The sequence below is a fragment of the Metopolophium dirhodum genome, chromosome 5, assembly GCF_019925205.1.
Source record: "Metopolophium dirhodum isolate CAU chromosome 5, ASM1992520v1, whole genome shotgun sequence".
In the NCBI taxonomy this organism is placed as follows: Eukaryota; Metazoa; Arthropoda; class Insecta; order Hemiptera; family Aphididae; genus Metopolophium; species Metopolophium dirhodum.
In genome coordinates this window covers 10,781,208-10,796,683 of record NC_083564.1, presented here as the reverse complement: position 1 = coordinate 10,796,683, position 15,476 = coordinate 10,781,208, and the positions used below count along the sequence as shown (strand labels likewise).

Here is a 15,476-nt window from a genome sequence, read left to right as displayed (position 1 = left end):
AGTATCGCCGAGTGGTCGTCGTCGCGACACCTCCCCGAGAACCGCCGTCCAAGGTCGCTGCCGGTGCGGCTGTCGTCGGCGATCGGTCTGCATCGGCGTCGCCTCGGGCCGTCGCCTCCGCCTCCGTCGCCGCCACCGAGCTGGCGCGCGCGCGCGCTCTCGCGCCGTCTCCTTGTCCGATTTCGCAAAACACTGCGCCCGGTGAAACTGGTTCGCCGCCGTCGCCGCCGCCGCCACCATAGAACACGCGCGCGCATACAGACGATTCAGTACCGCCGATACACCGGTTACGCGCGCATATGCGTCATTTTTCCGGCCGTTTTCCGTCGACGCACGCGAGTCCCCCCCGGTTCGTGTATATCTCCCAATTATGGTTGAATTTTTATAATATAGGCTAAGGGGAGCGTTTGTGCGTTTGTGCGATTAGTGTTCGACCCCCCCCCCCCCCCCTACCCACTATTGCACGATCGAAAAACGATACAAGGAGAGTGGTAAAAAAAATTTTAATAAACGGATAATCTCGCACGCGAGCGTTCGTTTTTCGATTTGCAGTCCGATGGTCGCGACATAAGCTGACGCGGAGCACTTTTCACCGTCGCGACGTACAACAATAATATAACAACGGATTTCGTTACACGTTGTCCGTTTCGTCTGACGCCGCCCTCACACGTGCGCGTCTCGTAACACGCGACCGGCAGCGGCGGCGGTAAAGGAGAAAGTGCGCGGCGGTCGTATATGTGTGCCGGCGGCCACGGCGGTCGGCTACGGCGGCGGCGGTCGGACCGATGTCCCGAGTCTTAGTCCCGCGACGTCGTACCTGCAGCGGCGGCAGCAGCAGCACCAGCAGCGGTGTTGGTGGTGGCGGTGGTGGTCTTGGTCGCGGTCGTCGTCGTCGTCGTCGTCGTCGCCGTCGCGCGAACGGCGGCGGCGGCGGTGGTGTTGGTCGCGGCCGAGGCGCACCGGGATCGGCGAGGACTCATGGCGGACGAGTATCTGCGGCGCCGCGGTAGGCGCACCGGCGCGGGGGCCGTGGCGGCCGTATACAGTGGAGATCAGCGACAAGCGACGCCGCCGTTTCCGTCCGTGTGCCGTCTGGTCGAAAAGTACACGATGCTCATCGAACGGCACCGGCAGAACCAGCAGAACGGGTTGACGGCGCCTGTCCGTGGCGGAAAACCGTCGACGCCGGCGTCGTCGCCGCCGCCACAGTCCAAGTCGGCGGTACCGTCAGGCCCGGCTATCGGCGACGACGACGCCGCCGCCTGGAACCGTCTACTGATGGACAACGGCGGAGCTGAAAACGAAAACGACGACGATGTCAACGGCAACGGCGACGACGGCTACGACGACGATGATGACGACGGCGGAGGTTGTGACCGTCGGTTCAGTTGCGTGTCGTTGGGCAGCATCCAAGCCGGTACGTGCACGCGCGATTGCTGCAACCGCCGCCGTCGCAGCCGCTGCCGTCTCGCAGTGACCGCGGCGGCGGCGGCGATGGTGGTGGTGGGACGGGGTGGGGATAAGTTGCCGGTTACCACGTGCTCCCGGCTATCGGCGCGCGCGCGCTCGTATTACGCAACGACGGCCCATGTGTCTCGGACGACGAACGTTTCCTTTTCTTCCACTTTCCGTTTCGTCGATCTCTGTCCGGAATCGCATCGCTCATGATGTTTTTTACTCTGTTAATATTCTTATACTCCACATATTTGGCCGGAAACGCTGTGGAATCGATCGTCGTCCGCGATGGGATCGCGCGAAGTATTTATCGGCGTTCATTTTTCAGTACACGACATTCTCTGTAATATGGACGCCACGCTGCAGATATTGACGGACGTTCGCAATCCGTCGTCACTGCGACGACAACATTCTCACTCATCGATAGATTTTAATATTATACTTTATGATTATATCCAAGCAAACACTCTTTTAGTATATGCAGCTATTCAACTGTTGATGTTTGGTAGAATTTTTTTTAATAAGCTCAAATATACCATATTTTCAAATTATTGAGATGTTTTGTAATGCTTCAGTATATAAGATGTGTATCCTGTGGAGATACCTATAAACTTATGTTTTTCAATTAATGAGAACCCCATTTTCCACTGTAAATAATTATATTTTAGCGGATAATGCTTAAGTTTGTAAGACGCGGATACAGTGGTGATCTGAATAGACGATTGTATCGTCACACGACACACTCCTTGAATAGTACGAACGATCTCAAGAATTTTAAAATTCTGTCCTCAAGTACCTATATTTAAAAATTTCAAAAATCATAATTTTAATAAATTCAAAGAAAAAAATGGAGGTGAGCGTGCTTTGTACGAATCACACCTTGAATCACACTGTATAGTAAAATAATTATGTGAATTATTTGATTGTAATAATATGATTGTTTTGCACACTGCATCCTCGGTTATACCTACTATAGAATAAATTGTATTATTATTAGTAAAACGCGAGTTTCTGATCGCATCAGGTCATACGTACTTACGTTACATGCCGTATACTTCGCCAGGGCCACGGATCGGTGCAGGATCATCAAAAGTGCAAGAGTTTATATTGATAAATAAAAATACACCGATATCGTTTACAGTCGCGAGTCGTAAACGCATAATATTATATTTGTTAGATACAAAGCAATTTAGTCAGTTCTTGAGTCGTCGATGTTGCCTATATTAAGTGCACGTTATTATACTTGTTGAAAAAAATCGTCAGGTCACGTCTTGTTTGTCTTGGAAATCACTACTGCGCTTACGATATGGAAGACTCACAGCCAAACGCCGACGGTAAAGTAGCGAGTGTTAAGATCCATGGTGTTGTTTAAATAGTTAATAATTTATAAAGACACCTTAAAAAAGAAATTAATGAAAAAGGTACCTCGGAAGTATTTGATCTGTAAAGACCAGCGAGATGTAGGCACTTAACCTAACCTTACCTTGGGTACATTTGTTTTTTAAATATATTATAATAAATTAATCATTTCTGAAGCAACCTAGAGATTATATTTTCATTTGAAACAAAAAAAAAAAACATACATACCAGTAACTCGAATAAAATAAAGAATGAAAATATTTTCAATGTTCTTTACAATAATTATTAAAAGTGATAATGTCGTTCGATAACGATGATTTTTTTTTTGGCAGTATGCAATTACGAATGAAGTTTAAAATAATATTTTGATTGGGATCAATCTCTGCACGTGAAATAATTTATAATATTGTATTGACACACATTATAGGTACCAAGTTACAATACGCCTGATTTAGAAAAACTGAACTACAACTGCATAGATTAATTGGCGATGTATCTTACATAAATAATATGTAAATAGTATGTGTATTGTGTAACTACTGTAACTATACAATACAAGTAGAACGTGGTAAAAGTAGTCAACGATGGCCAAAATAATTAAATTCTAACCATCAATGATCTAAAATTAAAGTTCTAATACGTCAAAACGATTTAGTATAAAATATGCGTGATATAAATCATAATGGATCTTCATTCTTTGACGATATATTTTTTATATTGCTACATTTTAGTCATCATTAGCAGCAACGTTTCAGTCATTATAATAACTGTTTTCGATATAGGTATTATATTTTGTTTTAATATAATTTCATTAATGTAAAAGATTTATTCAGAAATTAATTAATATACTGTACACACCGTTGCAATCATTAAAATTTGTCACACCGATGTGCGGTATTTGCATACCAATTTAGTAGTTTCTAAACATCAATAATTCTGACAGCTAAGTACCTACATAATATGAATATGTGGGCTGACGGTCGGTATTTTGCGGGCTTTTGTTTACGGACCTTTGTGGGTATACGTGATATGAAAACGTTGATTTAAAATATTTTCTCTTACGTTATTAAATTACACACGGTCGATATATATTATAACTAAGAATTTACCGATGCAATGTTTGGTTCCCATTCATATCTGTGTATTTTGTTTTTCCATTAGTGTATTTTGTAAAATAAACTTACGTTTAAAATTTTAATTTTATTATATTGTATGATTTGCTAAAATTAGATTAAACAAAGTACCCTATACAAACAAGGTGCAGATAATTTTATTCGCTTGCATAGTGTAGCTGGTTTTCAATAAGAATACATAATAATTGCAGTGGTATTAGAAAAATTATGAGGAGTAGGGATCACTGGATTATTTTAAAGACTTTTTTTAATTTAAATTTGTCATGAAACAAAATTATTGAGATACAAATATTATATTATTGATTTATAAAAACAACGACAAGCACATAAAAAAATCCTATAACAATCTACACATTATACAGGACCAAAATAAATTTTAAAATCTTTCGAATGTCCAACACTTCTGCTCTGATACGATGCTATAATAAAAATTAAAAATCAGTGAATTTGTTGAATCTGTATTATTATTATTACTTATTTGTTTTTTGATTTACAAGAAAATCACCAATAATTATATATTTCCAAACACTTGTATGCATATTGGTCAGATTGCACATTTTATCAACTATATAGTTGTTATTATAGTATTATACTATTATAGCTCAATATAAGTTTTTTATTTTCAATTTAAATAATGTAAGCTTATAATAGGTAGGTACCTAATAAAATACTGAATTCTAAGTAATTTTAAATTAAAAAAAAACTAGTTTGTTTTTATTTTTTATTTTTTATTGTACAACATTACAACATAATATTTAAATGTGCTATGTAAATATATTCAGGTTATTTATTTTGGTAATAATTCCGTATTTTACTATTTACGAATAATTATTCAAAAATATTTTATTAATGAAATGTTAAAACAATTTACCACATGTTTATTCGATATTAATTGACTATGTAACATGAACTAGAATACAAATCGCATAATATCTGCGTTTTCATGTGACTTAATAGAAAAAAAAACAATTGAAATGGCAAAGGGAAGTACTTAAAAAGTTAACAATAGTTACCAATATATCTACCCTATTGTTACGTGTTTTGTTATTATTATATTTACGTATTCTAATAATATCATTACTTTTATTCACATAATAATTGCATTATGATTCTTGTTGATAATAAAATATGTTGTTAATATGATTTTTTGTTCATTTAACAATAATGGATTACCAACTTATGGATTCTCACTTAACTCGGATGATTTCTCATGTTTGTTTATACCTTTTTTTTTTTACAAATCGAGTGTTTTGTAGCTTCGTTCCAAATTGATAATACACATACCACTTTCACATTTGGTATTATCTATGGAATTTGCATACAGTATTGCTTAAAAGATTTATGTTTTTAATCCTTATAAAGTATACTTTATAATATTATCAAAATAATACGAACACCAAAAACCGTTACAAGGTTTTCGTGAAATCTAAGTAAATCACATTAAAACGTATATTATGTATATCCATAAAGATAGAAAATTTAAAATGAAAATCATTGGTATGAAAATATTATGATATAATTATCTCACATTATTATATAAATGACCAATCGCCAACAATTATTTTCTTTGATCAAAATATGTTATATTTTTGACTATGTAAAAATTATAACTCGATGTTCATAATAATATATATTGTCAGCAATATTATGATTATGTAAGTGAAAGTGTGACGAAAAACTATTTATAATAAAAAATAGATCATATGAAAATATTACCTATATAGGTGCAATAATCTAATTTTGCTAGTTAATGGTGAAATTGTGATTTTTTTACGAATACGAAAAATTAGTTATCATTGCTAATTTGATCATTACTTTTTGTACAAATATTATCGATTTTTCAAGTCTTCTAGAACTACATAATAATATTACCGTACAACTTCAATCGAATAACATTTTGAGATCCGAGACAGTGTGTTTTTTTTTTTTTTTGCAACGGATTAATAGGTTAGGCTAGGTACATGGGTACATTTCGATAGTCGTTTATAGATAAATTTCCGACGTTTAAGCATTTTACTCGTAAAATATGGTTATGCCAAGACGTTTAGTCTCATTATTAAAACGCTTGTGTTGTGTGCTGTCGCCTACCGTATGAACGATCGGTTCAATTTAGACCATCCGCTCTTTACACAATTTCCCCTCGATTGTAACGTGCAGTGCATATTGTTGAGCGACCGACCTTGCCTAACCTAATACTGCCATATTATATTATATATAATCGTTGCTACAAAAGCGTTTCACATAGGTATACGCCGTCGTATACATCGCAACAGTGCAGATGAACTGAGGTCGCACTCAATCAGTTAAACGACCTGAGTTACATAAATAGTTTATACCTACTATACAAGCTATAGATGTATAATTTATATATTCTACTATTATTATTATTATTATTATTACAATAAAGCAAAAATTAAAAAAAAAAAAACCCATAATTTATACTCAAAAGTATTGTAACGAATTGTGTGCAACATTCGAAAATTGGTTTTTTCCACATGTCATAATTAGTTCAGAATAATAAATTACATTCGGCAAATTAAAATAATATAACCCACCAAATTATTAGTATCTATATACGCATAATACGCGTCATATCTTTATTGGTACTCTTATAGGTTATAACACTAATTTCTAATTTTACTGAAATCATCAATATTATCATTGATAGTACCAAAAAATTGTATATTTATTATATTGCCAAATGCAATGTTTTCCTACTTACAAAACTGTTATGTAAAATATTATAGCCATAAGACACTTACATTTTATTTCAGTATGAGTACCTGTGTAAGAACTACCAACTGGACAACGTTTTTCCTCGAAGAATATATAATATAATATTCCAAAATATTATGTACATATTATACCTATATATACGACTCAGACCAGTTTACTTGTAAACGAAATTCACAAACACTTAAAAGTTCAAAACAAAAATAAAATCAGAGGCATTAGTAATTTAACACGTCGAGCGCCGCTCGGTGTTTTTCACAAAATATTTGTCTCAACAAATTGCCAAAAGTTGGTTTTTAAGACCCAGTTTTGGGTCTGACTAAAATAATTTTCAGTCGATAATTCTCTTTTCTAGGTCTCGATAATCAGAATTTTCTCGTCCGATATAGAATCTACAGTGTTGCCACTTTCAGTAGGTGTTACAATTTTGCAAATATGATAATTCGTTTTTTTTTTTTTAGTCAATATTTGTTTAAATTGTCAAGACTGTATTTTATTAAACCTATGAAAAAAACCCGTGGCGGCGAGAACAAAGTTTGGTGAGACCCAATTTTGGCGCTCAACGTGGTAATATCGATTTTAATGTAAGAGTATAAAGGTCGAAATAAAATGCATAATATCAAAAGTCAACTCTTTAAGTTTTTAGTTCGTGTACGTACCTGCTCTGCAACTCGGAAAAACTAAAAAAAAAAAAAGCGTGGGGCAGTGCCGCAGTGGTTTTGGGTAATGTAACACGCACAAGTACGAACGACGAAGAGAAAAAAATCGACCATTTTTCACGAGTCGTTAGTTGCTTCTCCGGATGCGACTAATTGGCCAAAACGTTGTTGTGACACGTGACCAAATTAAACCAGAAGTAATACAATTATAATGGCACATTAGTACACAAGAGGTAATATTTTTCTTTCGTTGAATATCAATAACTATAATGCTGCATATGTATTTATATTCTTGTGACTCTTTAAGTATTTCTTACACATGAATATTTTCACAGAAATTAGATTGCCATACCTTTTTTTTTTTTATGTATACGTATTCTCGAGTTCAATTCCATTTATAACTTAATTTTTAATTTTATCATTTTATGGATACGTATTTGAAGATAAGTGCAAACATTGTAGTATTTTTTTTTGTTGTATAAACGCATTTTACTGATAACAATTATTTTACCGGCTGTATGCCGATCAACAAAACATTAGCCTTTTTTTAATCTTTTTATAAAGAAATTATAATAGGCTATAATAAGCAGTTAAATTTAAAATATATATTTCAAGGATTTAAACAGATATTTATTTGAATACAATTAATATTATAGCTTTCAGTAATACTATTAAAGTAATAGTATTTAATTTAATTATAATAATATAAAAACAGAACTTGAAAAATGAATAAACGATAAATCAATAATATGTTTTTTTTCATTTAGTATTACTTTTAATTACACATGATTTGTATTTTTTACAAAATTGTTGAAAATATTAAAATTAAGGTCTTAATAATATATTGTTCTTAAATAATTTCAGTCTAATGTATAACTGGTATAATATCCGGGTCCAACTTATCAAATATGCAAAACCTTACTCATTAGTCATTATTATTTGCATACTATTCTTAAAAAATGGTTTTTTTATAAAGTATTAATAAAACAATAATTATAAACAATAAATAAGTTTAATTTAATATAATTATAAAAATTAATTATTTTCTTCAATAAAATATTGTTCTATATATAATAATAAAATGTATAAATACTTTTAAATTCTGTATATTATATTTCAACATAATTATGTTATATGTTACTTATATAATTATTTATTGGTAATTATGTAGAGTTAATGTTATACTTTACCTATGTTATTAGAGGAAATTGTATGTTACATAATCATTTTTAATTCGTTTATAAGTTATTGAAAAAAAAATATTACATATGAAATATAATTTTGGTACAAAAATAAGTCTGCTTAATATAGACTCACTACTATATTTAACAAAATGTTTCATATTTCCTACTATTTAACACGTAGCTAATATTATTAAAAGTTAAAGAGTTATTATGATTGGATTAAATTGTATTATAATGGGGTATCCACTGATAATTACTAATTTAAATAAGTAGGTCCGTGCATACTACTTTCGTCCGAAATAATTATCAGTAGGTTAGTTCATAGTTGTGTTTAAATAAAAAAACATTCGAAAATTGTCATAGCTACGTAATTTGCGTCCCAGATTGCCTTTTTTTAAACCTGGTTGCATCTCTAAATACCTATGGATAACAATACTATAATTAAATCGTCGTAAATAATTTTAAATTAATTTTTGTAGCACTTAACCAAAACGAAATAATGAAATAATAATTGAAATAAATAATAATAATAATTAAACTGTCATAATAATAATATGTTATACACAGGTAGAAATTTAAAAAAAATAATTATTTTAATCAAATCTAATATTTTTTTTTTAAATGTTTTATTTCTTGTCAGAAGACTACTTAGAGATTTTGTTTTTCTTCAGTTCATAACATACGTATATGGACTTTTGATAGAATATTAATGCCAATAATTTGTATAATGTGCCATACCAAATTTACTTCTTGATTAATTTTAATTTTTAGGAAAGTACCTATTTATTCAAACAAGTATAAAATTCAATTATCTCAACATTTTTTTAATTAGCCGGCTTATACAATTTCTAGAACTCACTTATAGTCTGAAACCTTTATAATAATATGTAGGCATACCAAAATTAGTATCAACATAATATAGTCAATGATGATAATTTTTTTAAACGCCTATTTTGTTTAAAGTAGATTGAAATTTAACTTTATTTAACATTTTAACCATACTCGATCGATAACAGTACCTAATTGATTTTTTAAGCTTAATTTGTTCGCAAAATCATAATAAAATTAGAGTTTATAATGATTTTAATAAAACAACTTTGGCAATTGGAAAATCCACACCATAATATTTGTTTAACAACTTTCAATATAATTTAACCGAAAAATCATTGTAATAGAGTAAAAATAGCATTTTTAGTATATTGTATAAAATGTCAAATGTGATAAAATTGCAATCTTTAAGAATGTATATTAAAAAAATAAAAACACAACTAAAATCATGTTTAACAAGAAGTAACACTTACACAATGATCTCTTTCATGACTAATTGTATTTATATTTTTAATCAACCTTCATACTCAGATGGCTGATGGACGTGCGTATTAAGCGTCGTTGTACAAAGTTTTTGATCATCCTATACATGTTTGCACGATGAATGTTTTTTTTTTTACATAGTTGGTGGTCGTATACATTCCTTTTTTGTTATATATTTTTTTCTTATCCCGAGTATGGTTTGTGCTTCGCTAAACTTCACACGATGCAAATTGGACTTGCGTGATTTACGATGGTATACAACTTGTCCTTTTGTTTTTCAAACGTCCTTTAGATTTGAAATATTTGAGTTTAAAAACGTTATTCCTTTGTTTCAATGATTAGTTTTATAAATTGTTTCCAATGGATGTATGAATGTATTTCGTTATGATATGGTATATTATGTAAAATTACACATTATGAAAACATAATATCCTACAATCAGAAAAATTCTCATGGTTAGGTTAGGTCTTATGATTTCAAAAATATTACTTTTTTTCATTTTTTTGACATATAAATTTTTAAAATGCGATGAATGTTTTGAAAAAAAAAACAACATTTCAATAGGGATTTTTAAACGTACTGTATATTGTATATAAATTACTCTGTATACTAATCGTTTGGTTGTATAACTGGTTGTTATTTTATTTGAAATACATTTTATTATATTTTTATAAATTATGAAAACAAATAATAATCTACTACCTATACTATATTATATAGAAAATACAGAGTATGGGTATTTCCAATTATTCTGTGTCTCATCCCCTATAATATTAGTGCTAATCGCGAATCTATAATTCGTTTTACTAGAAGTTGGAACACATTATTATAATATTATATAGGTCAGTCCGACGATTCCAATAGGTGCTCCAAAACGTGATTTTAAAATTGTTTTAATTAACTAAATACAAGTTGATTACAATTTTCATTAACTTTTAATATTATTTGAAATATTTTATAAGTAGGTATCCAATTGTATATGGAATTCATCAAACATTTAATATTATAATTCTGCCACCATAAACCATGTTTTTAATTGTTTAACTTTTGACATTGAATAGTTTGTAAATGTATATTTTTATTATTATAACAGACGTCTAAATTTAAATAACAAAATATTTTACATGTACATTACAGAGTAAAGAAAACTAATTTTGCTTTTGCTTTTTAAGGTTTTTTTTAAATTAAATGCTTTTATATTCGAAAAAACTTCTTGTTTTTCACATTGATCACTTATAAAATGAATTTAACTTCTCGTGTTATTTTTTATTTATATATTATGTATAAGACATATTAAGTACTAAATGTTTTGACCCCTTGGCTTTTTTATCCATACTGTTTTTGTATGATATTTTGATTGGGTTTCAAATGTCAATCAACATATTTTGTTTGATTATACTTTTGTGCATTTTATTTTATTTTAATACGATATTATTTAAATTTCTCAAAGGATTTTTTAACATTTAAGATTGGCACTGCTTTTTTGGGGACAAATAAGGTATGGTATTCAACCGTGTATTTTGTTTGTGATACATACAAGTCCTTTCATCTTTAAGGATAAAGGAGTATAATATATGGATTGTGCATTAGACAGGAAATATTATTTCCTGTGACATATTTTTCATATTTTTTTTTCACAATACGTCTTTTAAATTATTGCGATGCCCTATTTTATTATTTTGAAAATATAAAATTTTTCTGTTGTTTTATTATACTAATTGCATTCTGTTAAATAATTCAAGTTATAATTTCAAATAAACTTTCACTTAGTATTATTATTATGAAATGTATAGGGATCATTAATTATTAAAAAAAAAATGTAATTAATATATACTCTGGAGTTTTTATATTTTTATTTATCTCACTAAATCCTTATAATCAAGGTTTAATCTAGGCTTATAAAATAATCAAGTTGTAAGTTAAAATATTACTATACCTATATCATATCATATACCTACATTGTACACGTACCTACGATAATCATAAGAAATGATTATAAAGATATTATGTACCTAGGTATTCGGACGTATTCAAGTAAGTAGGTACCGTCTGGTCATATTTCGAAAGCGTTTTAATTAATTGGAATTCGAACACGACTGTATAATACGACGTGTCTGTACTGAAACGTCATTGTTATAACTGATGCGGGCCGACGACATTTGTAAAAAAACATGTATTTTAATTTATAGGCTAATGATAGCTATAATAATTTACACGTACACATGCATGACCAGAGTCTGGGGTGAACATATGTGGGTAACCGAGAACTAAGTGTCTTTTTAAATTACTAAATTATTGTAACTAATTGAAAATACTATTTATCCATTGCGGTTATTAGAATATTTGTTGTTAGGAAATAAATACCTATAATGGGCAGTTGAGTTCATTCCCACCGCAAGACGGATATTTATACAAGTGGTCCTAAACAACAATGGTGTTATCATATATTACGGTTTTTTTTAGGAGGGGGGCGGCCATAGTTTTCTCTATCAATGGATTACGACCCACAAGGATCTAAAAATTAGATGGATGATCTGTAGAATAATGTTTTATTTATTGTTTGGATCAAATAAGCAATATTTGTGTGTATTTTTAGTAATACTAAGGTACGTAATAATAAATTTGAAAAAAATGTCTGTGTTGACAATTAGGTAATCAACCATCCTTGATGTTACAGTGGTACAACTTTACTATAATAATTAAATCTATTTTTCTGTCTTCGAACAGAATTTACGAACAACTTAGAATTTTTAATCGTTAAGATAAAATATTCAATTATGGCCTCAACTACTGCAGATGTTTAAAATAAATTACGTACCTATGATGAATAACTAAACAAAAAAATATAAATAATCATTTTAAATAGTGTTGTGTATTTTGATGATTATCGTTTTGGAGGTAAGAATAGAATGTAGGTATGTATTATGTTTTAAAATCTGGACCATGGATATTTACAAGTCTAATATAACCGTGATCTGGACAAACAAAAACCGTAAAATACAGCTTTTAGTTGATTTTTTTTTTATACCAATTTTTTAAGGAATAATGAAGCTGAATGTTAATATTTAAAAACAATTATAATCGCAGACTATATAGGGTCATATTAATGATACATTTTTATTTTTTCTATAGGTAGGTAGGTACGTTATGTTTATTAGTTTACCATTCAACATGTATTTTATTAATAAAATATCCATGAAAATAAAATATAATATACTTTAAAGTATAAAGTGTGACGAGTGTCAAAAGTAAAATGTTGAGGAGCTTAACTCTTATTAACAAATTGATGATAAGACTCGTTTCGGGGGGTTTAGATTTGAAAAATTATTGGGAGGTTATTTATGGTACCTACTATGGAAGACTAGGTACGTCACCTAGCACCTTATAATAATTGTGATTTTATTGTTAATGAATGTTAATGGAAATGGGACGCTAATTAATTGTGTACCCGGGGCTCTAAATTCCTAAAAACGCCACTGAGTGTGTCATTTCGGGTTCTAGGTCACTTTGTACGGTCAAACATTAAAAATGCGAAACGCGGACACTGTGTGCGGTCGGGTAAAAATATACATTTCAAAACACTTGGCATTTTGTACTGGCACAGAAACGTACATGGTATAAAGTATATAATATAACATAAATAAGTCTCAAGTCATAACAAATTGTATTGAAAAAGTCATAAAGTTTTATAAAATATCGACTAAATTGAGACCAAAAAAAAAAAAAAAAATCGTTAAAGATGGTTTTATCTATATTATAATATATTGACATCGTACTACATTCTTTCCCGTGATTTGTTTAAGTATTCAATGCTCATGTATATCGATATGGTTGAAAGGCCCAAGTGCTGTAACGCTCGACTCTATCGAAATCAAAGTTGTAATTGATAATGATAAAAAAGTCATACATGGTTTTTTCAAGTATTGTAACCCTCAAATCATTTTTTTCAATGCTATATTCAATTTTTGCAACGCAAATATTATGGTCTCCAAACATAATGTAAGCCACAAAGTTAATAATTATAATAATAATAATGTAAACCACGATAATTGTTAATGGTTCCAGTCAATTTTATTCGTATTTAACCCGTCATCGTTTTAATTAATTTACAATGCCAATCAACGTTTAACCCCATCGAAAAGATACACATTAATACTATAAATATTTATGTTCCGCTGAATATTAAAATTATTATAAAATCGTGAAATTACAGTTACACAAATATAATTATAGGTGTTTTCTATTAACGAAACATAGTTACACGCATCGGTTGCATTAACCGTGTTTTCAGTAGTTGCATTATCAAACAGAATAATGTTATCAACATTAAAAATTGTTGTTTTCCAAAACAATAAAAATCATGCGTGCACTAATTTAATAGTTCAATAATGTCATAATATTATTATTATAATAATACAATTTATACAAAGTGTCCCGGTTTTCATTTTGAACGATGATGGACCGTACTAATCAACCGTTCAACGTCGTTTCGCATATTATGTATTTGAATATCTTTTTACGTATCGTTTATTCGTTTGTATTTTTCATTTTTTTATTTCGTTTTTTTAGGTAGCGACGAAGACGACAAGCTTACGACGATCTCAGACGGCGGCGTGCAAGACTTGCGGTCGGGTGACGGCCGGCAACCGCAGCTACAGCAGGTGGTAGTCAGCCGGCTGGAGGTGAGCAAGACCAAGGTGAAGCGAAAGCGGCGCAAGTCGTGGACGGGACCAGTGGGCCGGCAGGGCAAGGGTGACGGGATGGGCAGTCCGTGCCGCAAGGGCCATAGTCTGGACCAAGGCTACGAGACGACGCACCACCATCACCAACACCGGGAGTTCGGGAGCAGGCTGCACCACCACCCGACGCTATACCGGTCATTCAGCAGCAACGCGGGCGGCGACGCGGGCAGCGTGTTGGTGTACGATGGTTGCGGCCCGCCGGACGGCGAGACACCAGTAAACGGCGCGGGTGGCCGTCAGTTCCGGACTCCGTCCGTGGTGGTCAGCGACCACTCCGAGGACCCGGTGTCCTTTTCGTCCATGTTCACGCTTGACGACCTCGGCGAGTTCGAGTACAGGTCGTCCGCCGATTACGGGTTCAACGACTCGTCGTCCGAATGCAGTGCGAGCACGTGGAGCGCCGCGGGGAGTGTCATCAGCGTACTGGATGCAGACTATTCGCTGCACACGCCCGAGCGCAAAATATCCGGATGCAGCACGTGCAGCACGTTCAGCGGCGTCGAGGAGGACGAAGCTGCAGCGGCGGTGGAGGCGTTCGGCCAATCCAAATCGAAGCCAAAGGTTAGTGTTATTAAATACCTCATAAAATAAGTACCGGGTCGAGCGGTCCTTTAGTTCGGGATAAGTTTTTCTAAAATGAAATGTTTCATTTGTATATAATATTATTTTTAAATTTATCTTTAATTTTATTATAACAGAAGAAAAATAAGGAAGTTTTATAAAAAAAAAATTAGTATGAGATATAGGATATATAGTTATAATATTAGGAGGACCTAACCTAACCTACCTATACCAACAAAATGAAAAATAAAAAACGATAGGTACTACACTAGTATGACATTACATTAAAATATATAAAATTATTTTATGTCTGTTATACAAACATACATTATATGTCAA

The 15,476-nt window shown here is 32.6% G+C and overlaps 1 protein-coding gene across 2 annotated transcripts in view; it reads left to right on the top strand.

Moving 5' to 3' along the window:
• LOC132945265 (inositol-trisphosphate 3-kinase A) overlaps nucleotides 1-15,476 on the top strand; it is a 294,710-nt gene that overhangs the window by 49,231 nt on the left and 230,003 nt on the right. The window contains exons 1-2 of one of the 2 annotated variants that reach the window (XM_061014957.1): nucleotides 348-1,417; nucleotides 14,404-15,137. In XM_061014957.1, coding sequence (XP_060870940.1) covers nucleotides 979-1,417; nucleotides 14,404-15,137 — 1,173 coding nt within the window. In that variant the 5' untranslated portion in view covers nucleotides 348-978. Of the gene's footprint in view, nucleotides 1-347; nucleotides 1,418-14,403; nucleotides 15,138-15,476 lie in introns of those variants that run through there. The other variant, XM_061014958.1, reaches the window with a different exon arrangement.